This window comes from Callithrix jacchus, chromosome 13, assembly GCF_049354715.1.
Source record: "Callithrix jacchus isolate 240 chromosome 13, calJac240_pri, whole genome shotgun sequence".
Lineage (NCBI taxonomy): Eukaryota > Metazoa > Chordata > Mammalia > Primates > Cebidae > Callithrix > Callithrix jacchus.
In genome coordinates, this window is record NC_133514.1 from 77,006,152 (window position 1) to 77,033,935 (window position 27,784).

General features: G+C 33.7%; 1 protein-coding gene across 18 annotated transcripts in view; it reads right to left on the reverse strand.

Moving 5' to 3' along the window:
* The window catches only part of NOL4 (nucleolar protein 4), a 380,536-nt gene that overhangs the window by 71,048 nt on the left and 281,704 nt on the right, over positions 1-27,784 (reverse strand). For 10 of the 18 annotated variants that reach the window (XM_002757158.7, XM_078346921.1, XM_035270838.3 and 7 more), the window contains 3 exons: positions 22,873-23,052; positions 21,955-22,146; positions 7,891-8,004 (listed from right to left, as the gene is read on the reverse strand). In XM_002757158.7, coding sequence (XP_002757204.2) covers positions 7,891-8,004; positions 21,955-22,146; positions 22,873-23,052 — 486 coding nt within the window. The remainder of the gene's footprint in view (positions 1-7,890; positions 8,005-21,954; positions 22,147-22,872; positions 23,053-27,784) is intronic. The other 8 variants (XM_003734633.6, XM_078346926.1, XM_054244112.2 and 5 more) reach the window with 1 other exon arrangement.

Consider the following 27,784-nt stretch of genomic DNA (forward strand, 5'->3'; position numbering starts at 1 on the left):
AAATGGGGCACCATCCTGAGCAATTCTGTGACCTGGGGAAATTTATTCAACTTTTCTAAGCTCCAGTTTCTCTACTCTTATAAAAATTATGACAATTATAAAAGAAAGGCTTGCAAAACACTTTATATAGTGCCACATCCATAAATGTTTCTGCTGTGCTGCTATTGACGTTAAAGTGGATGTTAAGACCCATTAGAATGAAATGACTTCTAAAATACATTCTATGTTAAATAGTTTTAAAGTATACATGTTATATAGAAGATAGAACGTAGTCTAAGAACTACTCCTGATGAGCCAGGCATACCTCAAAGATAACACAAGTTCAGTTCTAGACCACTGCAATAAAACAAATACTTCATTCAAGCAAGTAACATGAACTTTTGGTTTTTCCACTACATATAAAATTTGTTGAACCTAAATTATAGTCTATTAAGTGTGCAATAGTATTTGTCTAAAACAAAATCAGTGTGCTTAACTTAAACAATACTAACATAAAAACTTTATTGCTTAAAAATGTTAACAATCATCTGAGTCTTCGGGAATCATAATCTTTTTGCTGGTGGAGGATCTTGACTTGATATTAATGATTGTTGAATGATTAAGGGGGTGGTTGTTGAGAGCTAGATTGACTGGGAAAATTTCTTAAATAAAGACAAGAATGAGGGCTTGCCACACTGATAGATGCTCTTTATCATGAAATATTTCTCTAAAGTATACAATACTGCTTGATATTATTTTGCCCATAGTAGAGCTTCTTTCAAAATAGGAGTCAATCCCTGATGCTGTTTAATCAACTTAGTTTATATGATATTTTTAAAGCTTTGTTTTTATTTGACAAAATTCACAGCATTTTGACCAGAAGTAGATTCTAGCTCAAGAAACCACTTTTATGCTCATCTCTGAAAAGCAACTTTTCATCCACTGAAGATCTATCATGAGATTGCAGCAATTCAGTCACATCCTCAGGCCCTACTTCTAATTCTGCTTCTCTTGCTATCCACCACATCTAAAGTTTCTTCCTCTAGTAAAGTCATGAACCCCTCAAAGTCACCCATGAGGGTGGAGTCAACTTCTTCTAAACTCCTGTTCATATTGCTATTTTGACCTCCTCCCGTGAATCTAAATATTCTTAATGGCATCTAGAATAGTGATTTCTTTTCAAAATGTTTTCAATTTACCTTTTCCTAATCCATCAGAGGAATCACTAGTGATGGCAACTATAGCCTTGGGAAACATGTTTCTGAAATATAAGACGTGAAATCATGATTACTCTTTGATCCATGGGTTGTGAAATGGATATCGGTTAGCAGGCATTAAAAACAACATTAATCTCCTTGCACATCTCCATCAGAGCTCTTGGGTGACTAAGTGCATTGTTAATGAGCAGCAATATTTTGAAAAGAATTTTTTTTTTCTGAGAAGTAGGCCTCAACAGTGAGCTTAAAATATTCAGTAAACAATGCTGTAAACAGGTGTGCCAAAGTCCAGACTTTGTTGTTTCATTTACAGAACACAGGCAGAATAGATTTAGTGAAATTCTTAAGGGCCCTAGGATTTTCAGAATGATAAATGAAAACAGACTTTAACAAAGTCATCAGCTGCAGTAGCCCCTAACAAAAGAGTAGCCTGCCCTTTGAAGTGTAAAGCCGGGCATTAAGTTCTCTCTAGCTATAAAATACTAAGTGGCATCCTTTTCCAAGAGAAAGCAATTTCATCTACATTATAAATCTTTATTTTTTTAGTATAGTCATTTTCTTCAATTATCTTAGCTAGATCTTCTGGACAACTTTCTCCCTTTTCTGCTTCAGCACCTGCTGCTTCCCCTTCCATGTTTAAGTTCTGGCAATAGCCACTTTTTTAAATCTCATGAACCAATTTCTGCTATAATAGCTTCTGACCTTTCTCTTGCAGTGTCTTCACCTCTCTCACCCTTCAAAGAATTGAAGAGAGTTAGAGTCTTGCTCTGGATTAGGTTTTGGAATGTGGCTAGTTTGATCTTCTATAAGACTATAAAAACTTTTTCCATTCTTTTCAGCAATAAGGCTGTTTTGCTTCTTATCATTCTTGTGTTCACTGGAGTAGCACTTCTTTTTTTGGGGGGGTACAGGGTCTCACTCTGTTGCCCAGGCTAGATGCAGTGACACAATCATCGCTCACTGAAGCCTCGACCTCCTGGGCTAAAGTGATCCTCCCACCTCAGCTTCTCAAGTAGCTGGAACTGCAGATGCACTGAACCATGCCTTGCTAATCTGAAAAACTTTTTTTTTGTTGGGAGAGCTGGGGTTCTCATTATGTTGGCCAGGCTGCTGTGGAACATCTCAAGCAATCCTCCCACCTTGGCCTCCCAAACTGCTGGGATTACATGTGTGAGCCACCATACGCAGCTGAATAACATTTTAATATTCTTCAAGAACTGGTCCTTTGCACTCACAACTTGGCTAACTGTTTGTTGTAAGACGTGGAACTTTAGGCCCATCCTGGCTTTTCAATGTACCTTCCTCACTACATTGAATCATTTCTAGCTTTTGATTTAAAGTCAGATACATGAGACTCTTTCTTTCACTTTAATAATTAAAAGCCATTATAGTGTTATTAATTGGCCTAATATTGATATTATTGTGTTTCAGGGAATCAGAAAGCCTGACGAGAGGGAGAGACAGGAGGATAGCTGGTCAGTGGGGTGGTCAAAATACACACATTTATTAAGTTCTTTGTCTTAATTGGATGTGGTTCATGGCAGCGCAAAACAACTACTATAGCAACATTAAAGATTACTGATCATAGATCACTACAGCAGATATAATAATGACTAAAAATTTTGAAATACTGTGAGAGTTACCAAAATGTGACATAGAGACACAAAGTGACCACATGCTGGTGGAAAAATGGTGCTGATAGACTTGCTCATGGAATTGTCACAAACCTTCAATTTGTAAAAATTGCAATATCTGTGAAGCACAACAAAGTGAAATTCAATAAAATGAGGAATGCCTGTACTTCATTTTTCTATATAGTTTATATTCTATGAATAAAAGTGTCATGTTGAAGCACATTAAGAAACTCAACAATACAAGGTTTTCCCCCCTAACATATGTTCAAGAAAGAAAAATGCCAGGAGTAAAGCAAAAAGCTGAGGATGTGGACTGGCAGGCCATAGAAATAAGTTTCAAGCCAAATCTTGTTAATATCACGATGTCTAAATTTAAGAATAAAGTCCTATTAAAAGAAGTTGCCTTCACTTAGGTATTAAAGTTTACAAATGTTCATTCTTCACTATAGAATGAAATGTGAAAGAAAAGCTGCCTCTCAAAAACTATATCTTAATCATGGCATGTTAGATAGTTTTCAAAAAAAAAAGTCTGTAATAAAATTGCCCCCATGCTTATGTGGCTACATTTTCAACATTTGCACCTGCCATTACTTTTCTTTTAATAATATTCCAATTCATTAATACCCAAATAGAAAAAGGAAAAATCATGAAGAGATAAAGATGACAGAGAATTCACCACTACTAATGGAAAAACAGTAGCAAGGAGTTGTAAAGTTACCAAATATTTTTAGGTCCTGAGCCATTGAGTTCATGCTGGTTTATTAGCAGTGTTTTGTTTTTTTTTTTTTTTTTGGTAACTTAGTGATGTGTAAGTTTTCAGTACTTTATTTTTCTTCTTCCTGATCTTGTGTTACATCACAGGTAAGTAACATGCCATTTCCCCCTTTTCCTTCACTGTGTTCTTTTCAATAGAGTCAAAGGTGTCACATCATAGTCAACCATTGATTTCCCCTGCATCCTAGCTGCTGCAAAAACTGTCACTCAGCATTCCTGCTTTGTCCTTCTAGGGCAGTAACTGCTAGGCTCCTGCAGGGGAAGCTCTTAACTGGTGGTTTTAAGTAATCTCTTCTATAGAACTACAAACTCATTTAACTAAAAGGACTAAGGAAAGAAAACATAACAAGGAAGCCCTCACATTATCCAGAAACTTTTTATGTTAATCAGTCATCAAGCCTGTTAAAATGTATGTCATCCCTCAAAACCAGCAAAAATCATACACTGATAGGAGATATATCACCAACAAATAGCTGGCTCTAATCCCTCTTACTTCTTGCCTCTGTCTTTGTCTTCAAATGAAATGTAACCAATAACTATAAGATCTTTTGGCTTTTAAGGAAAAAGAAATAATTACTAAATAAAGACACAGAGAAAAGAACCCACAAAATTTGAGCTATGTCATAGAACTCTAAATGTGAAGTCCGGCTGCCCTTCTGCATTATCAAAGTAAAGAAGAATTTCCTAGATAATATAAAAAATACAGATTTTATGTTAAATAAAGAAAAATGCTAAATGTACGACAAACTACGTTGGGAATGGACTTCTGCAGAATCTGATTTCTGATGAAGCAGCAGGCTCCTGTCCTTGCCACTGGCTTGCTTCAGGGCTGAGGCTGCATAATAACAAGCTTCCTCTGGATTTTGGTACAAAATGGACATATGGAATAAAGTATTTAACACATCCATACCACCTTTCATGTTTATAACTCAAAGAGCTTTATAAAATCCAATTAATTCATCTAGCTTCATAAACTCTGGAAGACATACATAATTACATCTCCACATGTGGCTAACCACTGGCAGCAAGTGGTCAGATGAGAGGCTTAACGGAAAGCCAATTTTGAGTGTTCCTGTTTTGCACTTTTGTGCATCTGCAGAAAATTGGGGGCACAATGAAGAATCTCTGAGTCACTGGAAAATTGTTAGAATTTCGAGGCGGGTTAAGAATACACACAGGAAGGGTGATCTTGCCAACATGCAAAATAACTCTGGCTCTCTCTAGCTCGGGAAAGGGGGTTTTGATTCAATTGATAGAGGGATCCCTACCAACTCCATGCTTTGGTAGGAAGTAGAATCACTTGGTAGAAGTCTCTGTGTGGCATAGCTGAAGAATTCTATAGAATATAGGAAGAAAAAATAGTTTACATACTTTTGAGATACTAATTATAAACACCAAACTAGTGTTTATAATTAGTATCTCAAAATGAACATACTAAATAATTAGTTCTCCAGATGAAGTGAAGCATGTGGGGACATTTGTAACCTTTTTTCAGGCTGATAACCAGAAATCTAGATTGCTAGTTATGGTAAAGTACAAGATCTTTGTAAATAAAGTAAATCATTTTCTAGAAGAAAACTACACTGCCAAAACAGAGGCACAAATAATACAAGTTCTAAATGTTTGTCCTAGGCTATGGGTTTTTCCTCCATGAAGATAATACATGAAAATGCATTACAGGATTGTGAAAAGCTCTCAGGCATCACTTTTATCTAATATAAACTCATATTCTGGCTTTCTTGTGCAGCTGGTGATTTTGCACAAATCATCTCACTTCTCCGAGCCTCAGTTTCCTTACATGTAAATCAGAATAATAATACCTTTTCTCATGGGGTTGTTGAGAATGGTAAATGAAACTGTATCTAGAAACTGTCCAATAGGTTTTTAGTAAATCTTAGAATTTAAATTTAAAAAGTGATTTCTTTATTATTCCCCACAAGTCCAAAGCCCGTTGAATCCTTTTAGGTTTGAAAATAATATTTGTCTACATGGAGATAATATTGGGCATCCTCTATTCCTAGATAACAGAGGCTTGCAATAAATATATGAGGGCATATAAAAAGGAGACAATAGGGCCAAGGACCTATTCAACTGGTCCTCATTCATTATAGTCTCTACTCCTGGAGCAAGAGTAGGAAGTCTCATTTTTAATTATTTCTAGAAGTTTTTCTTCAGTGGGTAGAAAGTCTATGAAGTAAAGTTGAGCTCAAGTAAAGACCTTCAAAAACAATGTTGAAACTCCAACAGTAGGAAAGTATGTTAGTAAATAGCAATCTTTAGTACCAGGGTGAGATTTCAGATACTGAAGCAAATGACAAATATATCTTTAACAATATATAAACTTATGAAATACATAGTGCTTTTATATGCATTGACTTACTAACTCCTCACAATAGCTCTATGAATCTGATATCTGTATCTCCCATTTTACAGAATAGGCCAACAGTAGTTAAGTGACTAGATCAAATATCAGTTGATGAACAGCTTTGGAGAATACTATAGAATGACATAGATAGTATATAACATGAATAAGTCATTTAATTCTTATAACAACTACACATATGATTAGAACTATATAGGGTTATTCTAGAATGTAGAGTAGGTAGGTTATATGACTAGATATCAACCAGGAGAACCCTTCAGTCTCAGAATTCTATAATTCCTATATCTAGAACTAGCATCTGCTCTCAAAGGGACTTTGACTTTGAAACTCCAATATCTGAGGTAGTAGTATTAATGCTTCTTTCTAGTTAATTGATGCCAACGCAATGACAAAACAGCTAGGCACCAAAATCTTTTCTAGACTGAATGTATTGATGCTTACTATGCACTAGGCAAAATAATAAGTACATAACATGAATCTGTCATTTAAGGTTCTTATAATGACACCATAGGTTGAGTATTGTTACTACTGCTGCCTTTTATATGGAGAAACCAAAGCACACAGGACTGGAATAGCTTGCTGCAGTTTGCACAATTAGAAAGGTAGCAATGAGATTCAAACCCAGTTCCAGAATGTGTTCCCCTGATCACTATGCCAGATGGTATTATATATAGTCCTATAATTCATTGTATAAAATATATTTTATAAATATAACAATGATCAAACTCTCAACAGAGGGGCACGCACATGTGAATCAACACTGGTGGCATGATTAACAAATTCTAAATTGACATTTTCACATAGTTTTATCTGAGACTAATACTGTATTATTTTTTTCATTTAACTGAAGGCTTCATCTTTTGCAGCATTTAGAATTATTAGCACATGACATTTTAATAATAAACACATCAAATCAAAGCTGACGTCATTCTAAAACATGTTAAAGTATTCTAAGCCTGGAATGAAAAAACTTTTTTTGCTTTTTTCTTTGAAGTCCACTGGCTTACAGCAGAAACAAAACTGGAATAACTTAATTCAGTCTTGACTCATCTCATCCTCAATTAGCAACATAAAGCATATGATTCACTTGTTGTAAAAATAATTTACAAATGAAAATGTGTCAAAATTTTATGCAGACTACTTAGTATATCGTGTGATAATTTAGATTTTTACTATGGATAATTAAGAAAGGAAGTAGATAGAAAAAAGAGAAAAACATTATTGGGATATGAAGGAGAAACAGAAATATACAGATAACCCAAGGGAAGGACTGAGGAAACACCAGTGAGCAAAGTACAAAAAATGTAAACATCTACACTACACAGACACCCTCAAAAAGAGATACTATAGGATGGCATGCAATTGGCATAAAATAAAATGATTAATAATGACAGAGTAAGCCTAAGACACGGATTTTTATTATGTATATCTGCATTTTGTGACTTTCTAGCCTTTCAAAGTTGGGTTGTACTGTCACCACCCCTGGCATCAGGTATTGGCATGTGATAATAGACCAGAGGAAATTAAAGAGAGGTTGGTTCATTTTCATTCAAAATGAATGTGATCAGGTCACCCTTATAAGTGATGAGGTAAATTACAAAGGTGTTGGAAATGATCACTTAGAGGCTCTTAATAAGTAATTGGCCTTGAAATTGGATACTCAACAGAATTATTACTTGTTAGTTTTGCAAATGTTCATTCTCTCCACAGAAATATTTCATAATTTGACCTTCACTCAGCACATGAATAGACATTTTCAAGGTTAAATTCATATCATAAAGACACAAAAACTATATCTCCATGTACTTTAAATCCATTCAGGAGCTTTCACTCTTCCACATGCATCAAAATGAGCTGCATTTGCTATAGCTGGTGTTCACCAGACTTCTAGATGCCTCAGTACCTGCTGTCTCTCCAGACGCATCCTCTTGGCGGCATTTCTACTCTCACTCTCACAAGCTGAAGCCAAGATACTCTCTGCAACTGCTGAAGTAAGGTGGGAAGGAATAGGTCGAGACTAAAAGAAAAAAAGAGAAAAATATGAAAAAATTATTAACAGTATCATTAACAGGCTAGTGCTATTCTCAGAAGAGCTCTCAGGATCATCAACACGTGCAGGAGTATCCATTTATTTCAACTGAACTTATTTCAATAGAAAGAGGAAATGGAAATTGTAAAGATGAAAAATGAAAGCTAGTTAGAGGTTAAAGCTATCATTGCTAAGCAGATCCATCGTTCATTCCCATAGGTCCATTTTCACAAGTATCTAACCTCGGCCATGAAGCTGGAGTTTCAACAGGCAGTGGCAAAATTGCTGACTGGATTTTGCAAATAAAACAAGGTCTTTAATTCTATTATAACATATGACATGCACAAAAAAAACAAAACAAAAACAAATGACAGGGCTGAAACAGTTAAACAAAACCTAATAGACACTCAGACCATGTCAAACGATCTTAATATGAAATATTATGAATATTTACACTCTACCGTGTGACCCAATTGATGTGATTAAAATGCTTTTAAATATAACTAAACACTAGAAAGTCAGTCCTAAAATAATTTTGATATATTAAAGGTTTAATTTTTTAGATGTGAGATATGTTTGCCTATGTGTATATGCATGTTTTGTTTTACTTATAAAATATGAGTAATATTAATTTAATAGGTATGTGTTGAAATCCATCTTCTATGTAGCCCACACAGATAGTAATTAATTCTCCAACTAAACTCTTAATTAACTATAAATTGTTTGCAGCTCTCAACATCACTTGTGATAATCATAACAAAAATTAAGATTTTCATTCTTTTTTCCATAATTACAGGCAAAGTCATCCAAATAAAAGATGAAATACTTAATGATATAGAACAGTTTTTTAAATTAAGATAAGCAAATGATAGATAAGAACAAAATGAAACCAAATGAGATCGTAAAATAATGTGGAATTATGAAATAAATGTATCTTTTGGGAATAGAGCATCTATAGTATATGCCACCTTTGGGTTTTCAAAGTCTCAGTCTAAAATATGTGTGAATGCTATTTATTAGAAAACTGAACTAATCGAGACATTTTGAATTTTTTTCTAAACAAATTGAAACATGCCTTTTTTTTACATGACTCATTTTACCAACTCTGGCATGTAAAATGTGTCTCAGCAAATTGAACACAGGGCTTACCCCTCAAACAATACTCTATATTCAGACCACATCCTTTTAACAGACACTCACAGTTAAATTTGTATAATGTAGACAGAGACCAGGCTCTGATCCTGAGTGAACTAGGAAGCAATTTCTGCAGCTGCCTTAGCAGATTTCCTCACTACTTCCCCACTCAAGTATCCTCTGGAGGCAAAAGGTAGAAAAGGTATAGGGTACATCCTCCTCTGCTAACCCCATGGGACATCTCAAATGATGGCTACATAACTTTGACAATAAAGCAGTAGAATATTTGTAATGTTATTTTTGCAAAAGAGAAGAGAAGAGGTCCATTGGTGGCAGGAAAAAAAAGCAATATAAGCATTTTGAGAAGGAATTAGAAAGCCAGGACTGTGCATTTAGAACAGAAAAGAGGGTCAGATGAGGCAAGCCTAAAAGAAATTGTCATAAAGATGTAAGCATAATTTCAAAACTCATATTGCTTCTTGATTTCATTCTCTCCTTCAATAGGTATAAATAAAGTATTATAGTCCAAAGCCAAATAAATTAAACTATAAAATCAGCCTCATTAAAAGATGATCACTGCCTGACTCAAAAATGTAATCCAAACTACATGGGAATTAGATACTCATTGATATCTTTCTTGATTAAGTTATTTTTGAGGCAAAGGTGTATGGGAAAAATGAGAATAAGAACATTACATTATCAAAAAATAAAACGAATTATTTGATTGTAGTTAGCTTTATTCAAATATGAGAGGGAGTTTATATTTTTATAAACTACATTATTAAATCATTTGTTTCCAGGGATAGAATTAAGAGAATCTAAATAAAATATCAACAACCTTTCTTTTCTTAATCTAATTATTGATAGCCACAAGGGGTTCAGAAAGACGTATTTCAGTTCATTACCTTGATTCTCCTCTCTTCTTTTTCAGATATCATCATTCAAAATTAGGAATATATAAAGCTATAGAATTTTACTAAATAATTACATTTTATCAATAGGCACACAAGTAACTTAAATGCATAAAAATTTTTTATAGGGAGAACATAAGTAAAATATCCCTTCAATTAAAATTATTTCATAGCATTTTCTTTCAAATTCTTTTTAATTTTTAAAAACAACTTTTATTACTCAACTTCTACTAAAGCAGTAACAGTTGTTATGCATGTAAAAAATTTATGTAATTTCCTTTTCAGAAAAGATGATGGGGAGAGTTGGATCTTCCCTAGATGTGTTATATTCTTCTTCTCAAAAGCTAGAGTAATGTCCTGGCTAAGTAGAACTAGATACATTTTAAGGTCATGTGATAATTTAATATTTAAAAATCAACTTCAATAAAGCAATCATGTATACTATCCTATTGAGTGGGAAAAATAAATAGAAGCAAAGATACTTGATTCAACACTGCCCATAGATAAATAGTATAATTTTAAAAATAGATTTGTTCTGAGTTTATTGTAGGATCATAAGTTGACAACTCTCAGTGGTCACAGAAGTCATCTAATATAAGTTTCTTCCCTCAACTTTGAAGAAACTGAAACCTAGGTAGATCAAGTAATTGCAAAAGCACAAATTGAACTAGATTAATAACTTTGGTTTTGTGTCTCCCAATTTTCAACTCTTTCCTACATTCTGTTGTATACTTAGTACTTTTACATAATTTGTCACTAATAAAACAAAAAATTCTTTTAAAAAGCCTTATAAACAAAGTTTTCAACTAAAAAATAAGCAGAACAAAGGTAGCCATTTACATGAATGTATTATAATGATCATTAACTCAAGCGCATTGGAGAAAAAGGCAGAATAAATCACAAAATCCGTATTACAGTCTAAAAATATATTTGAAATGTATTTTTTACAGAAATATACTACATCTCAATAATGTTGAGATTGAAAATACAGTACCATCCTAAAATAATTTTTAGATAAATGTTAGTAATACCTAACTCATTTTGAGTGCTTCGGACATTCAGGTATTAATATCAGAAGCTTAGATTTATTATCAAATTTAATCTCCTAAACAATCTTTGAGAAGAGCACTTATATTACTCATTTTAGATAAAATACATCAACGTTCTGAGAGACTGTGTAACTTGCTCACAATTATGCAGCAGTGTATGTGGAAATATCTGAATTCAAATCTAAGTCTGATGATAAGTTCAGAGTTATGATCCCTAGTAAACTATCATTCACATTTTACAACTAAAAGGCCCCAGTGAGTTTAAATAAATCTATAATTCTTAATTACTACACATTCCTGTAAGTGAATTCAATCACAGCTAACTACACATTGCATTTAGCAAAGAATATATCAGGATCTCCCTAGCACCCTTCACTTAAAGTGGTTGGTGTCCTTTAATATATTTTTCTGTAAGTTCTATAAATTATGAAATTTACAATCTTCATTAATAGCACAAAGACAAAAATGTAACTTATCTAAATTATGCCACAAATCCGTAACTGATTCCATCTGAGTTAATACAATTTTAATGTTAATAAAAGTGTCAATAAATTACTATACATGAAACATAATCAAACTTAATTTCGTGCATAAAATGAGAATACAGGAGCAAGGTGGAGAAGTTCTTTCTCTCCTGTGAGATCATCATGATAAAAATCCTTTTGCTTTTAATATTAATGAGCCAATAATAAATACCAATATTCCCCAATACATGCAGGGCTCAAGTGTGCAGTATTTGGTTATAAGATATTAAAGATAAAAGTTTAAAAAAATTCTCTATAATTTGGCTTCTATCTATTTAACAACTCAAAAGTACTAACATTAAGATAGTAAGAAGGAAATTAATACATTTTTCTCCTTATAAAAGTAATTACTTTACAGAGAATTTAAAACTAGTGTTTAGTATGTGCTCTGAGAATCATCTTCATCTGAACTCTCCTTTCCCTCATTACATTTGATAGTTGAGAGCTTATTCTAATGTTACCACAGTATGGTCTTTCTAAAACATAATTAGCAGAGTGTGTTAAAAGATATAGTCATAGATTTCACCAGGAATGAGTGTTAAAGATTCCCTCTTATATTTGTAAGAGTGGGCATAAAACACAGAGCTTCCATGTAATAATTAGAGATAATATTTTGATGTAAAAACCAAATGCAATGAATTTGATAGATAATTTATGAAAAACAAAACTACCTCTGGTTTAAGATAGCTCAGCAAATATATATATACTATTTGATCTCTCTCTCTCAGAAGATTTAAAATAATAGTCTAAAATGGATATAATTATACAATTCACATGATCTATACCTGGATTGGGAATATTTATTACCTATTTATTTCCCTGTATATAAGATAATGGTACCTACCCACTCTAATTATCTCTTCATAATTAACTGTCATTCTAACTGGGATCTGAGTTGATCTTTCTCCAGCACTGCTCTTATTGTAATAATTATCTTCGCTCAAATCAGTGGCAGTTGTGTCATTAAACAGATGGCTAAATCAACACATGGAGCTTTGCAGTTTAAAGAGTCACATTTTAATTGGGGATTTAAGATGAAATTGCTGTTGCCATGATATAAATGTGTCTTTTCTTATATATGCCAGTAAAACTTACCATCATACCAACCAACAATTTCATTTTGTGTGGTCTTAAAAGTATAAATGAAATAACTTCAGAGTCCTCTTAACTTCAGCTGTACATTTAGGATGCCACAGAATTTTTACAATTATAAAAAAGTAAAAAGAAATTTAAGAATTTAAGGTTATGTTCATGGTAAATGTGGCAATGTTCTCCAGACTCCACAGTTAAAGTAAAGTTTAATAAAGTATTAGATAAGGTCAGTTTGGAAGCAACTGTGACATCCACCCAAGGTTGTAAGTAGAATGAGCACTTTGAAGATAATTAAGCAATTCAGTAGTCAGAGTTTACATCATGTGCTGAATTAAAATTATTCCTCCTAATCTTGTTACTTTATAAAATACTTAGTAAGAATTCTGTAATTTGGATGGTATGCACACACTATCTCCCCCAAGTGGCATATTTATACCTAAAGGCATGACAGTCCAGGTTACATACATAAAGTTTTATGTTCTTTGGGATCCCTTCTATTAAGCAAATGGTTTCATTCTTACATATCAGTGGAATAGAGATCGCTTGCAACTAAGTCATACTGAACTGAATATTATTCTATCATCAGCTACTTACTATGTGACGATTTTTGCAATTTAATCTGAGCCTCAGTCATCCTGTTAGGTATTATTATTTTTATTCTTATAAATGACAAAACTGAGGTTCAGTCAGAAAATTATAAATGAGGAAAATAAGCTCCATATTATGAAGTCAATTTTAGAAGTCCATGAGAAATGCACATAGAGTTATTAGCATATTTAATAAGCACTTTTAATATAACAGGAACTGTGCCATGTTTAGAGATTTGAAGGTAATCTCAATAGGGTCTCTGTCACCAAAGAGTTTACTGGACAAGTTAGCATAATGCCTAGCACATAGGTTATAATGCACATGGAAGTGAATTATTAAAAGTGTATTTAGTAAAGACAACCTTTTGTGAGCAATTCTGAAGCTCTAATATTGTATAAACTTAAAAGATTTTTCAAAAACTTGGGATAAACTCGGCTGGCAGAAAAGAACTGATAAATGAATACTTAAGGTTTTACTTTTTCCTAATTTCTATGAATATTCATATGTTTTGCAGCAGAAAAACTAATATATTTGTATATGTGATGTTTTTCTAGGCTCCGCTATGGGTGTTATGCAACGAACCTAGTATGTACTCTATCATGTCCCCAAATTGTAAAGCTCTGAATTTGAAACCACAGATAATCCAAGATTTCAGATTAGGTGGTGAGTGCAAACTAAAATAGTAGTTCAACTGTCCTTACTTCATTCCACATGGTTTTGATGGAAGAAATAAGGAAAGTTCCTTCCTCAATTAACCCTGGCCTCCTGAGTTTGCCCAGGGCAATCACGGGAACTCAATACTTTTGTTTCCAGTGACTGATCCAACAAGGTGGACATATAATTCAAATAGGGTCAAGCAAAGTTCTTTCTTGAGAACTGAGACCTGGAGTTGGAGGATTCCTCTTGGGTTGTGAGTTTTTAAGTCTGAAGGCTTACAACTGCTGACAGCAACATTTTCAAACAGGTAGCAAGAAGTAGTCTAAGACGTAAATCAATACACAAGAGAAGCATAATTAAGAAAAAGGAGAGCAGCAAACCCCTGACATTGGAGTCCATGGATCCACTATATGTGAATTCTTGAACTTTCTAGTTGTTTGAGAATATTCTCTTGATTAATTTAAAAGGAGTTTGAAAGTGTGTTTTAACAGAAATAGGATATAAGCTGTTTAATCTTTGTCTAGGCTTTGATTAGAAATATTTCATTTATGAATTAATGGTCTAGGTTTCGACCTTAATTTTAGAATATTATTGGCCATTAATAACAACCTTTCACATGGTAAATTAATAAGTCTTCTAGTTGAAGACTTAGAAACACAATATAGTTAATATCGTCTGACAATGCCTCTGATCAAGACACAAGATCAACTCAATTATCAACTGAAATAACATGCTTTCATTTATAACTACATGATCATTTATTTTAAATATATTAAATAATTTTGTATATACACTACAAAATAGATTTTAATTCTGAAATTTGTGTTACATATACTTACAAGTATTGTACATTATGATATTATTTTCCTAATTATTTGTGAAACAAAGTGTATACCAATTCCATTCAAATAATTAATATCACTACCTATTCCCACTAATTGCTAAATAGATTTAAATTTTGTTTAATGTATCAATTCTTGGCCTTTTGGCTAAGATCAAGTGTATTTTTTTAATGTTTTGAGAGGTTGAAAATAGTTAAAGTTGAAAGTTATATAACTGTTTTCTTTCGTAAAAATTACTCACTAACGATTTAAAATATATTAGGCCACATTTTCAGTTAAATTGTGTGAAACTCATATCACACAATAAAAATTATCTTATCTCTCAACTAATTTCTACCACAAAGAAGCACATTAGTAAATATCCATCCAGTCACTCAGTCTTTCATTCAGCAATTTTAATTCAGTTGAATTGAACATGAATCGAGCAACTTTCTTGAGCAACTGCTGGTATTATGTAAGACATTGTGGGTGATACGGAGATGAACAAATTAAGAAGCATAGTACTCATGGAACGTAATTTCTTCTTAAAGAGCTAAGGCCCATATATAGATAACAGCAATATAAGACAGGATAAAATAAAACTACAAAAGATGTACCACAAAGTACAATTGGCACACAGAAGAGAGAAAGATTTGAGGCTGCTGTTAGCTAGCAGTGAGGATTAAATAGATAAAGACTTAGTTGATTTAGTCCTTCTAGTAGCTCAACAGATTGGGACAGTGAAGGTTTCCCGGGGAAGAGAACTGTGAAATTCAATTTCAGAATAAATTGCATTTTATTATTTTTCTCACATGCACTAAGTGCCACACTAGGTGTACCAGGTACTGTCCTAGGAGTTTTTACATTTGTTATTTCAAGTCCTCTCGGTTTTCATCTTTAGCATAAGAGCTATCATTTCCATTTTTCTTTTCCAGGGTGAGACTAAAGCTCATAGATAGAAAATCCACAAGTAGCAACTGGAAAAACACAGACAAGAACCTAGTTTCACTGACTAACAAATCCAGGTGCTTTTCTTCAGACACTCACCAATGCTGCTAATTTTTTATTATTTCCTCCTGGATTCAGTTTCCTTCTCAGTATAGAGGAATTCCTCTGGAATCGGTCAGGCTGTGTGAGTAGTAGCCTCAGAAATTATTCAAAGTATTTCTTTCCTCCTCACTTTGAAAGTAGAGCTGAGCTGGGCATTGATTTGTGAATTAAAAGTAATTTTTCTTGAAGCCTCTTTTCTTAGTACTTTGAAAAAATTGTTCATGCTTTTTTTCTATTGTAGATAATCTGTTGTTTCTTTCTGGCACATTTAAGAATTTATTTGCTCTTCCGTAGTTTTACTGTGATATCCCTAGGTATGTTTTTTTTTTTATTATATACTGTTTAATACTAATCTGCTTATCTGTTATTAGGCTTCAAGTCCAATCAATTTTGAAAAATTCCTCATCATCATCTTTTTCAATTTGCCTTTCTCCTCCGGAATGCCTATTAAATCTATCTTTATCATCCTAATCTACATTCTAATTTCTTTTTCATATTTACCTTCTCTTTTTTCCTGTGTAACTTGCATACTTCTTTGTTACAGTTTACTTTCTCCTTGGCTGAATCTTATAATCTACTTAACCCATTTAGTAAGGTTTTAATTTCAATGCTTAATTAAAGTATATGCCATTTTTATTCCTAAAGGCTGTATTTCTTATTTCCCTTTTCATAGAGAAAAACAGAGGACTAGCCTTTCTTGGACACAATTTTACATACATTTCTCAGCTTATGTTCCTGTCTACTAGGAAACTAAAATGCATGTATCCTGAACTTGGGTGGACATTCATACACCCAGTTAAGGGCTTACAATTCTGGCTAAGATTTTCCTATTCATTTCAGGTATCTGGAAATTTCCTTTTCTTTCTTTTGAGCTTAGCTGAGTATTTTTTTAATTGTTATATTTTATTAGGGATTTGTATGTGTTTGTGGTGGAAAGCTGGGTAGGGTGCATGTATGTAAAAAGAACATACCCCACGAGGCTCAGGTCAACATCTTGCTAAAAGTAAAAGATGCAATGATGAGTAGCTTTGAAAAATATATTGGCTATATTCTTCACAACCTAGTTATTCTTCAATTTTAATGCATTTACTAAAAAAGTGAACAAAGGGTACCCATAATCCCTGAGTCATAAAAATATTAGTGGACCAAGAGACAACACATTGAAAGGAGCAGCAGTCTCATATGATGAACTAAGGTGTGAAAGGAAATAATTTGAACATATTAGAAGGAAAGGTAGAAAGATACCACATTATATGCTAAACATTATACATACATGATCATGTATAATACCCCAACAGCCCTGTTGTTTAGAAGAGACTCAGAAACAATACACTTGTACAGAAATTGAACTAAGCAAGGAATTGAAGCTAGGTCTCTCAGTTTCAAAAGGTCATATGCTAAAACGTTATAGTAAGAAATTTGGAATTTGTTCTGAGATGACAGAGTTTCATGCTATCAAAGCCAAAATTGAGGAAGACTACTCTAGGGGCAAAAGCAGATTTATCATAAAGTCAGTAAAGTGAGGCATAGGATGCCTCAATTGGATGGGCCTCTTGAGTGCTGGAGTTCTTGGATGTTGTAAGCATTCCAGGAAAAAAGGGAAAGTCATTTTGAAATCCAGAAGGATTTGTATGTAAGTGCATCTGAACATTTTCTAACGATGTTAGATGTTAGAAGTATTTTAATCTTCCAGACTTCAGTGGTTTCTACATTTTTGTAGTATATTTTTAAATTGCAAATACACATTCATTTTTCTACCTAATTTTTTCTTATAATTGTATATTATTTTTCTTTTCAAAAAGATCTTAAGTCATATAATCTTCAGCTTTTGCAAATCTTATGCCTTTGCCTAGACATAGTGTGTGTGAAGAGTGTAAGATGAGAGTAGGGAGTTGAGTTAGGAGGATTATGCAATAGTATAGGTATGAGGTATGAAAGACTAGAACTAAAATAATAGCACATAAAATCAGAAGTTATACGATTTATTTAGGAAACAGAAAAGAAAGAATAAGCAGAATTTAGTGAGTAGTAAAATACAAAACACAAAAATAGTAAAATCTCATTCTACATTTTTGAGCAATGGTATAAATGACAAGATAGTGCTATTAACAGTAGGCAAGTCAAGAGGAGCTTACTGGTGGCTTGATAAATTAGGTGAAATATCAGTGGAAAAAATAGGTGCTGGAGAATATAAAGAATTCAGTGTGATGTAATTATCATTGCTCTAATGTCCGGCTGACATTCAGAATGAAATACCAAAGATTTGTAGATTTCTGGTATTGTACTTAGAGAATAGAATACTGAGCACATGGGCAGACATTTGCAAATATGGTTAGGGTAATATACAGTACGTGGCTAAACACAGAACTATAGGAACTGCCCAAAAGCAGGTAAGAGTAAATGAGGAGGAACAGAATCAAGTCTCAAGAAAATGAGTTTGTTTTAGTTCAGAATACAGTCTTTGAGTTTTGTGCAAAGGTGGTCATATGATTTTTGTTTGTTTTTGTTGAGACAGAGTCTGGCTCTGTCACCCAGGCTGGAGTGCAGTAGCACCATCTGGGCTCACTACAACTTCTGTCTCCCGGGTTCAAGCAATTCTCCTGCCTCAGCCTCCTGAATACCTGGGACGACAGGTGTGTGCCACCACATTCAGCTAATTTTTTATATTTTTTTAGTAGAGATTAAGTTTCAGAGTGTTAGCCAGGGTGGTCTCAATCTCCTGACCTTGTGATCTGCCTGCCTTGGCCTCCCACAATGCTGGGATTACAGATGTGAGCCACCATGCCCAGCCTGTGATCTCTATAAGAACTAATTCAGTAGAGTCATCCTTTGGTATCTGTGTGGGATTGGTTCTAGGACTTCTGAGGATGCTTAAGTCCCTTAAATAAAGTGGCATAATATTTGCCTATTACCTAGGCACATTGTGTCGTATACTTCAAGTCATCTCTAGCTTGCTTATAAATCTTAATACAATGTAAATGACATGTAAATAGCTGTTATACTGTGTTGTCTAGGGAATAATGACAAGAAAAGAATGTCTATACATGTTTAATACAGGCACAACACTCTTTTTTTCCCCATATATTTTCAATCAGTTGATTGAATTCACAGATACAGATCTTGCAGGTCTGTAGGCTGACTATACAGTGATGAGAACCACAGTCTGAATAATCTGAATGTGAAGGACTACTGAAGAATTTGGTGGTAATAGTATAATCTGAGTATAAAATGCTCTTTTGAGAAACCTGTCAAAGAAAGATGAACTTAGATTGTAGAAGAAGAGTAAGTGATGTATTTATGCATGTATAGATACCTGAAAACTTTTTTTAATATAAAAAGAGATTATATGTCCTCTCAAAGAAAAGGGAAAACTGAAAATATAAAAGAGTATGGATGGTTGATGAAGCAATGTTCTGAAGAAGATAGAATTATATGGGGGCAGAGTTGCGAGATTTATTTATCCAGGGCAAATAAGAACAAGACCTTTCCTCTGTAAAGTCACAAGAGAATACTTGAGAACATTTAAAAATTTTTGAAATTTTTAATATTGCTAGTGCAGGCTCTTGGAATGATGACTAAGACCAAGGTATATTCATGTTAATAAAGACTGAGGTGAAATAGACATCCAGATCCCTGAAGTGGAAAGGTAAAAGAACTGTGAAATCAGCTAGGAAGTCAATATTATTAAGGAGGATACCAGAGGATGCAATTAAAAATAAAGATTATAAATAAAGATCTTTGAAGCTGCGAATATAAGCTGGGGGATGGTAAATGACAACTACAAGAAAGAGGGCAATAGTTAGTTCAAATAAAGAGTGGAAAATTCAAATAAAATGTGTTTGTTAATTAGCATAATTAAGTTAATTGGTGACAAAGAGAAAGAAATGCATAGTTGTATTCATATTGTGGGAAGAATATTCATAGCTACACAGGTATTATAAAGTTTTTATCAAGATCTTATACGAAAGGCTAGGTATAGTTTTGATATAACTTTCAGTTTAAAAAATCACTTAATTCATTTTTATAATAACTCTAATTGTTAAGAAATTAATAGCAAGTGTCACTGTATTTTTCCAATGGTTATCAGGGAAATTATGTATTGAAAACAAGGTCTGATCCCTCTACTATGAGCTGTGTTAGACAAATAGAAGCAAATGATCAAAAAGTTAAATCCTCTAAAAAACATATATTATTTCCTAAACATGAAAGGTTTGCTTTCTGGTGCTTTCATAATTAGATTATTTACTTATTTGCGTCTAAATTTATATCTCCTTTTTTCCATTAAAAAATATCAAATCCGCCAAGGAAAATTGTCTCCACCAAGATAAATTTAACAGAAAGACTTGGAGAGAGTTTGGCTCTGAACTCCCTGGTAGTAAGGCACAAAAGTGAACATATTAAGGTTCATCATCCTGGTGTTGAGAACACATGAAAGCATTCCACTTCCTCAGAGAAAAAAAATTATTTTTCTTGCTTTACATTCTAGAAGAAACTTCTGAAATCAGGTTTTTTGTCATGGACATTTAGCAGCCTAGTAAACAATGAACTTGACAATACAAAAACTAGCATGAGATTTATTTCTACAAACAAAAAAAGGCAATTGTATAATATTAAAACCAACTAGGTAATTTTTCAAGAGATTGAGATCATTAAACTTAAATATCTAGACTATTTGGTTTAACTTGGTACAGTGGCAAAACTTGGGATACAAGAAGATTAATGGACTAAAAGTCTCTTAGATTATATCTTCCCTAAATATTTTCATTTGACTTTTACAAAAATACACCATGTATATATGCAGCATGGTGAAAGTCTCATAATGCAAATTCAGGAAACAAAAAAGAGATCATATAACCGACTGGGGATGATACTCAATAGGGACCAATCCTTTTCTATTACTCTGAATTTAAGATCAGGACACCTTGTAGATAGGCTTTTTTTCCTGGAACAATAAATATTCATCAGTGAATTTGCTGAATTTGAGCATCAAAGCCAATAGACTCAATAACAACTTGATATATTTGTCTATAGATTAATTTAATAGTTACATAACTCATGGGGTTAAGTACATCTAAAGAAAATGAATATAGTATTTATTGATCAAACATTAGATTTTACTAGATTTATTTTTCATAAAGCATGGCCTTTTATATCCAGCTGTGGAGATTTTACGATTTGAGATAATTGGTACAGACATACTCTGAAACCTCTCTTATGTACACCAGCTCCTACCCAATTACACCTAATTAGATTCACAGATCACAAACATTAACAGCCTAGGCTTTTATGCAGCCTTCTCAGATAAGAAGAGAAAAAAAATGGTTTCAGAAAATTTTGAAACTGTTCATATACATAAAAAATAAAGAAATGGGCAAGGCATACATTGTAAATGTGTGCATTATTTCTAGATGTAAACATTAAAGCAAAGTGAAATAGAATAAAGTTTAAGAATCATTGATTTCTAATCTCCACCCTATCAAGTAACCTAATGTCAACATAATTTCATCTGTCTATAAAGTCCACCTGAATCTGAAAGCTCATGGTACCATCCACCAGCACACAAACATATCCAGTACAACAAATCCTTATATTTCTTTCACCTGAGCATTTCCATCCTCTGATCTTTAGTTTCAAGGCCTGCTATTTGTTAACCATTGATATAAAAACAATATCCCTTAGATGGATCCATTTCCTTTTGTTCTAGAGAATGCCATTCTCAGATGCCATCTCAAGCAGTGACTGGTGCTTTAGTTCACAACTTAAATAACCTCATGCCCACTTTAGTAGCGACAGAAAGGAAACAAATATGAACAAGATACTGGTTCTCACTGGTATTTACTCACATCACCCTTATTTTCTGTGGCATGGTACCACGTGGTTCTGTGAGCACTGGACTCACAAGATGTTCCTTAATAAATTAACAAAGGGAATAAATACTTCAGGAAGATGAAAAGGAGAAGGGGAAAAAAACAAACGAGCAAACAAAAACCCCTTTGACCTGACATTATGGAAAAAAATAAAAAAAAGACACTAAGATGGAAAAAAAATAGTGTCATGGTTTACATGTGGGATTTTGATGGAGTCTAGGGCTGTGTTTTAATTCAAAACTCACCATCTCAAAACCACTTCTTTTCATCCGCCTGCAGGACTTGAGGTAAGTACGTATACGTTTTCTGGCACGCTCTTGATACTCAGGGAATTGTCGCCTGCATGAGTCAATGATAGCCTGGATCTTTTCTTTGGGCTGCTTAGAGATTGGGACCATTCGGTCCAAGTTTTCATCTACAAACAGCCTGACAAACATCTGTTGGCAAGAGGGAGACAGAGGAGAAGGGTTTGGAGGGCTGCTCTCTTCTGTTCCTAGCTTCCTGTCTTGATTACCGATAGGAAAATACTGTTTTCTGGTTTATGCACTGGAGAACTTTGCAATGGAAAGCCAGAAATTTTAAGCAAACACTCTTTAAAGACTTTCTAAATGGTTGGATTAAAAAATAGAGAGAAAGAGAGAGAAAGGCAAGACAGACAGACAAACATACAGAAAAGAATAGACTATCGTGTAGAAAAAAATCAGGAAATAACAGTAGACTGTGACAACTGAGCACCCCATTACATTCTCCATTAATGATGAATACGACTGTTACGTTGCTACACTGCACAGTGGACTAATCTCTGAAATCAAACAATTGACTCTTTTGTCATGCATAATTAGATAAAGCTAGGAAAGCAAAAGAAATAACAGATGACGGGCGTACTCTTCCGAGGACTAAGCTGAGGCCCCCTCCATCCACTAGGTAAACATGCATACTCACACAACACAACTCCAGTTTTCAGCTCACATTTGGCTTTAAAATTCTAAACAAAACACAGCAATTCTGGTGTCTGGTTGGCAAAGAGTGTTTCATGTACTTTTTAAATCCTTCTGTAAATTAAACAAACATGTCTCTAAAATATCCACATTTACCAACAAGCAACAACATGAAAGTGAAGTGGCAAAAATTAAACCACACTTGGAGTGTGTGGCAGGACTCACATTAAAAGCTTTCAGCCGCTCGGCTTCAACGCCGTCTGTCTCATTAACTTTCTCTGAATCCTCATGGTCCTCGTGGTCATCTTCATCCTCATCTCCCCTGTTTAGCGAGAGGTCCTCAGCGCCTCGGTCTACACTCTCGTTTTTTCCAGAGTCATAGCTGGAGTAACTATGTGCGGGAGACTGAAAGGAGAAGGTGAAATAACTGCTTTTAAATTCATTGCACAAGCTTATAAATTTTATGTTTCATCTTTAATTTCAACTGTTTCTCAGAAACCTTGTTTATGAGTTGCTAACTCTAGAGCAGTGGTGATTTTAGTTTAAATCAAAATTAATTCGAATTAACTTAAAAATTCATTTCCTTGGTCACGTCACACTAGTCACATTGCAAGTGCTGGTTAGCTGCATAGAACCATGTTTCCATCACTGCAGAAAGCTTTATTGAACTTAGGTGTTCAAGTGCAATTACTGTTTCCTCTCAATATTCATATTCCAAATAAAAAAGCAATGTCTAATCGATGGTGCAAGAGAATCAGTAAGTCACATATTCATAGAACTTAATATGACCTCTTTTTTAGTATTAGTATTATACTTTACATAATGTTATATTGTATTATATCAATATTATACTAACTTTATTAGTATTATTTAAACAGGTATGGAAATTGAGGAACGGATATGTTTAATTAACTTGCCCAGCAAGAGCTATACAAAATGTTATTGAGATTAGGACTATTAGTTATTAGTTAACATGCTTTAAAATAAATGTATAAATTGTCTATGCGTCTTAAGAGGGCATCTGATTTTGGTTTAGAAAATGGGAACCAGGCCATACATTAAGTTTAATGTTTCTGGATTCTAACACCATTCAAAAGACACAACAAATTCAAAGCAAGAACAATTAAATAATAATGATGCATATTTCCGTGTAAAAATCATGAAACATCTGAAAAATTAAAAATGTTTAACAGTTCACTTTCACATGTAAACAGCTGATAGCATTCTTAGAGCCTCAGTTATCAGAATACAATGCATAAGCATATCTATATGTTAATGGGCTCTTTAAAATAAACCAACTGGCTTTGATCACTTTCCATTTTGGGATTACACCTATTCCAAATATTTTCTCTTAAGACCCTCTAGGATAATTCCAGAGTAAGTTTGGAATTATCCTGGGTAATAGGTAATTTTAGAGTAAGTTTGGAAGAGTGACCTGGAAACAAAGAAAATCCAGGTATGTGGTGTGATAAGATTCTTGGTTCAGCCATGTACATCATAACAATAAACTATTTTATATAATCTCTTTGATACCATAACATTAGCCAATCTTAGCATATTCTAGGTACTTTTGATAAGATGCTAAACTAAGATGTAATCAAATTTTAAAAAGAGTATTTTCTATTTTTATTTCATGATATAAAACATATTTTCTGAGACATCAAATACCATAAAGCAAATAACGAAGCAAGTAAGTGAGAGGTAAAGAGAATTAGCACTTAGAACAACTGCACACGTAGACAACTGGTTCCCTTAAGCTTCATAGCAACCAGCTGAAAAAGGATTATCCTCCAGATTCTACAGATAAGAAAACAGCTTCAGAAAGTCTAAACAATCTCTTCTTATCTGAAGAATGAGATTATATAACAAGTAGGTGACCCTAGGTCTGCCTAAGAGCTAACAGTGATCAAATAAGGTTTTCTCTTCAATATGAAGTTTTTCTTTTTAAGTGTGTATGTGTGTTTGTGTGTGTATAATTGAAAGAACATAAAATATTTATTGGTTTATGTACATGTTAATATTTAAACAAAATATTCTGTAAGTGATTTCCCCTAAAACTGTTACTCCACCTAAATAAATTGGATACATTATTTACATTTTCTTATAGAACAGTAAATTTGCTATACAATTTCTTTATATAATAGAATCTATTTAAATAATTTATTAGTGCTTCACCCACAGTTTTACTTATTTGTTTCACGGGATAAAGTAAAATAAAGATACACTATTATAATCAAATGCAGATAATTATATTTTCTTAAATACAAAACATCTATAGAAGGAAATAGTGACAAGCTCTCTTGTTTTTCAACTTAGGACCAAACATACTCTGGAATAAATATATTTATTTTAGGAAAAATATACATTTAAGAGAATAAACTCTTAATAAACAGCAATAACATACAACTTTTAAGACCAACATGGTTAACAGTAATTTCTAAAAACTCCTGCTCCAACTCCAAATGTCTATCTCAAAGTCAATCATTTCTTCCCTCAGCAAATCTTTATACTGAGTATCACTACATATTTTGTTTTGTGCCAAGATACTCTGCCACAGAGCAATAGTCATTCAGTAAATTATTTATGGGCACCTATTATGCATCAGGCACTATTGTAAATCTTTTAAATACATAACTCATTTACAACAAAATGATTGAGCGACTCCCAATTCACATAACTAGCAAGTGAAAAAGGATCTGAATCCTTCGGCTCTAAGTTTATCGTCTTCACACTATTCTATGCTGTCTCTATAGGATGACTACTTATAAGGCTATTGTTATATCAGTAGAAATCAATCCCTAAGGAATTGTATTTCTCGACACAAACTTTTAAAAGAGAAGTACCTCTGTGACAAAAAATAGTAAACCCGTTTCATTATTTAACATCTGACTATGAATTTCTCTGAGCCAATCTAATAGAATATATGTATTTTACATGGGCTGGAGCCTATTTAATAATGTTTTGTATTCATGAAGTGTCTTAAAATTTACATGGAGCTTTAACTTCCATGTAACGACTTCACAGAAGAACTAGTATTAATATATAAATATCTCTATATTATAAATGATTTCAAATATATACATTATAATAATAAAGTATATTAATATAGTTAATGGTTAGTTTTATGTGTCAACTTGACTGGATTGACACAGTATTCAGATATTTGGCTACCCATTATTTTCAGGTGTATCTGTGAGGATATTTCTGGATGAGATTGACGTTTGAGGTGGTAGAATCATTAAAACAGATTGTTCTTCACAGTGTGTGTGGGGGGGGTGAAGGGAGGGCATAAGGGCATAATCCAGTGCCTTGAGGGCTTAAATAGAACAAAAAGCAGAGGGAAGACAAATTTGCCCATTCTGCCTGACTGCTGAGCTGAGAGACTTACTGAGAATTCTGAGTCCCCTGGTTCTTAGACCTTTAAAAGTGAACTGAACTCTACCACTGGGTTTCCTGAATATTCAGCTTGCAGATAGCAGATCCATGGCACTTCTCAGCCTTCATAATCTCATGAGCCAATACTTTATTCTATATATTATAGATCTTATTGATTCTGTTTCTCTGGAGAACCCTCACTGGTAATATGTTATTCACATTATTATTATTATTATTTGAGACGGAGTTTCACTCTTGTTACCCAGGCTGGAGTACAATGGCGTGATCTCGGCTCACCGCAACCTCTGCCTCCTGGGTTCAGGCAATTCTCCTGCCTCAGCCTCCTTAGTAGCTGGGATTACAGGCACGTGCCACCGTGCCCAGCTAATTTTTTGTATTTTTAGTAGAGACAGGGTTTTACCATGTTGACCAGGATGATCTCGATCTCTTTACCTCATGATCCACCCACCTTGGCCTCCCAAAGTGCTGGGATTACAGGCGTGACCACCGCACCTGGCCTGTTATTCACATTATAAATAACCTCATTAAGGCTCAGTTAACTTAACTGATGGGCTAACCTCAGACACTGAGAAAAGTGGTAGAGAAGTTAACTAGAGGCCATCCATTCATCACTGGGCCGATAAAACTATACAGGATTTCAGCATTGGGGGAGCATGGGAGTTAGCAAAAAAATTAAAAGTTGAGTTTCAGAATCTCAGTGGATTGCAAAAGCTGAAGGAGAAAGACAAATGTGTAAAGAAAGGTGAGTGCAAATCCAAACAATTTTCATAAACTTCTATAATTGTGTCCAAGACCAAACATGGGGCTTGTTACGATGTCTCTTACTTGTTTGTTGGCCCAGCACCTTTTTCTTTGCGAAAAAGGCCCCTTGCTCTACCAGCTGAAATTGCTAATCCTTTGGGTACCAACCTTCTGTATGCTAGGCATGCATCTTTGCCTCTAAGTGAAGATGGCTGGCCTGAGTCAAAAATAAAGCAGAATCCAGCAGAGCTAAGGAGCACAGAGTTGTGATAGCATTATTTGTGCATCTAGAGTTCACTATTACTGAAATTAAGCCCTGGAGTCTTAAGTTGTACGACAACATACATCCTCTCTACCCACCCACCCACATGCTTTTAAATTTTGCTTAAATTTGAGTTTCAGTCACCTGAGATTGAATCTGGAGTGGCACAGCAACCAATCATTAGAGGCCAGATTAACAATATAGATATCAGTCATGATCATTCAAATACATAGATCTCCCCAGACAAATGAATGATATGCTCTTTGTAAGCAGCAGCAGTAGATATTCTCAAATCGACTAACAAAGTAAAATGATAATGGATGACTTTTATGGAGAGAAATTTTAAATTGACAGTGTTCAAAATTGCCTCCATGCAATGATAACATATGTGTAGCATGCGTTAAGGATCATACTAACATATTATAACTATGTAATCAGTGGAGGGATAATAAAACTAGAACAGATTTCTGATATTAACAGTAAAGTTAAATTTAAAAACCAGCAAAATTTCTTTACGATTCACATCATTAACAAGGTGGAATTACCTAATAAAATGTATTAAGGAAATATTCCATAGGTTTGAAAATTCTATCTTAAATCTAAAATGTAATAAGCATAATATATTTTTGAATGGCAACGTGAAATATTTTAAAATGTTCTGATACACTTATTTGAATGCAAATATTCTGGGCTAATTCATTCACTGCAGCTGTTTGATGGACACAGAATCACTTGGAA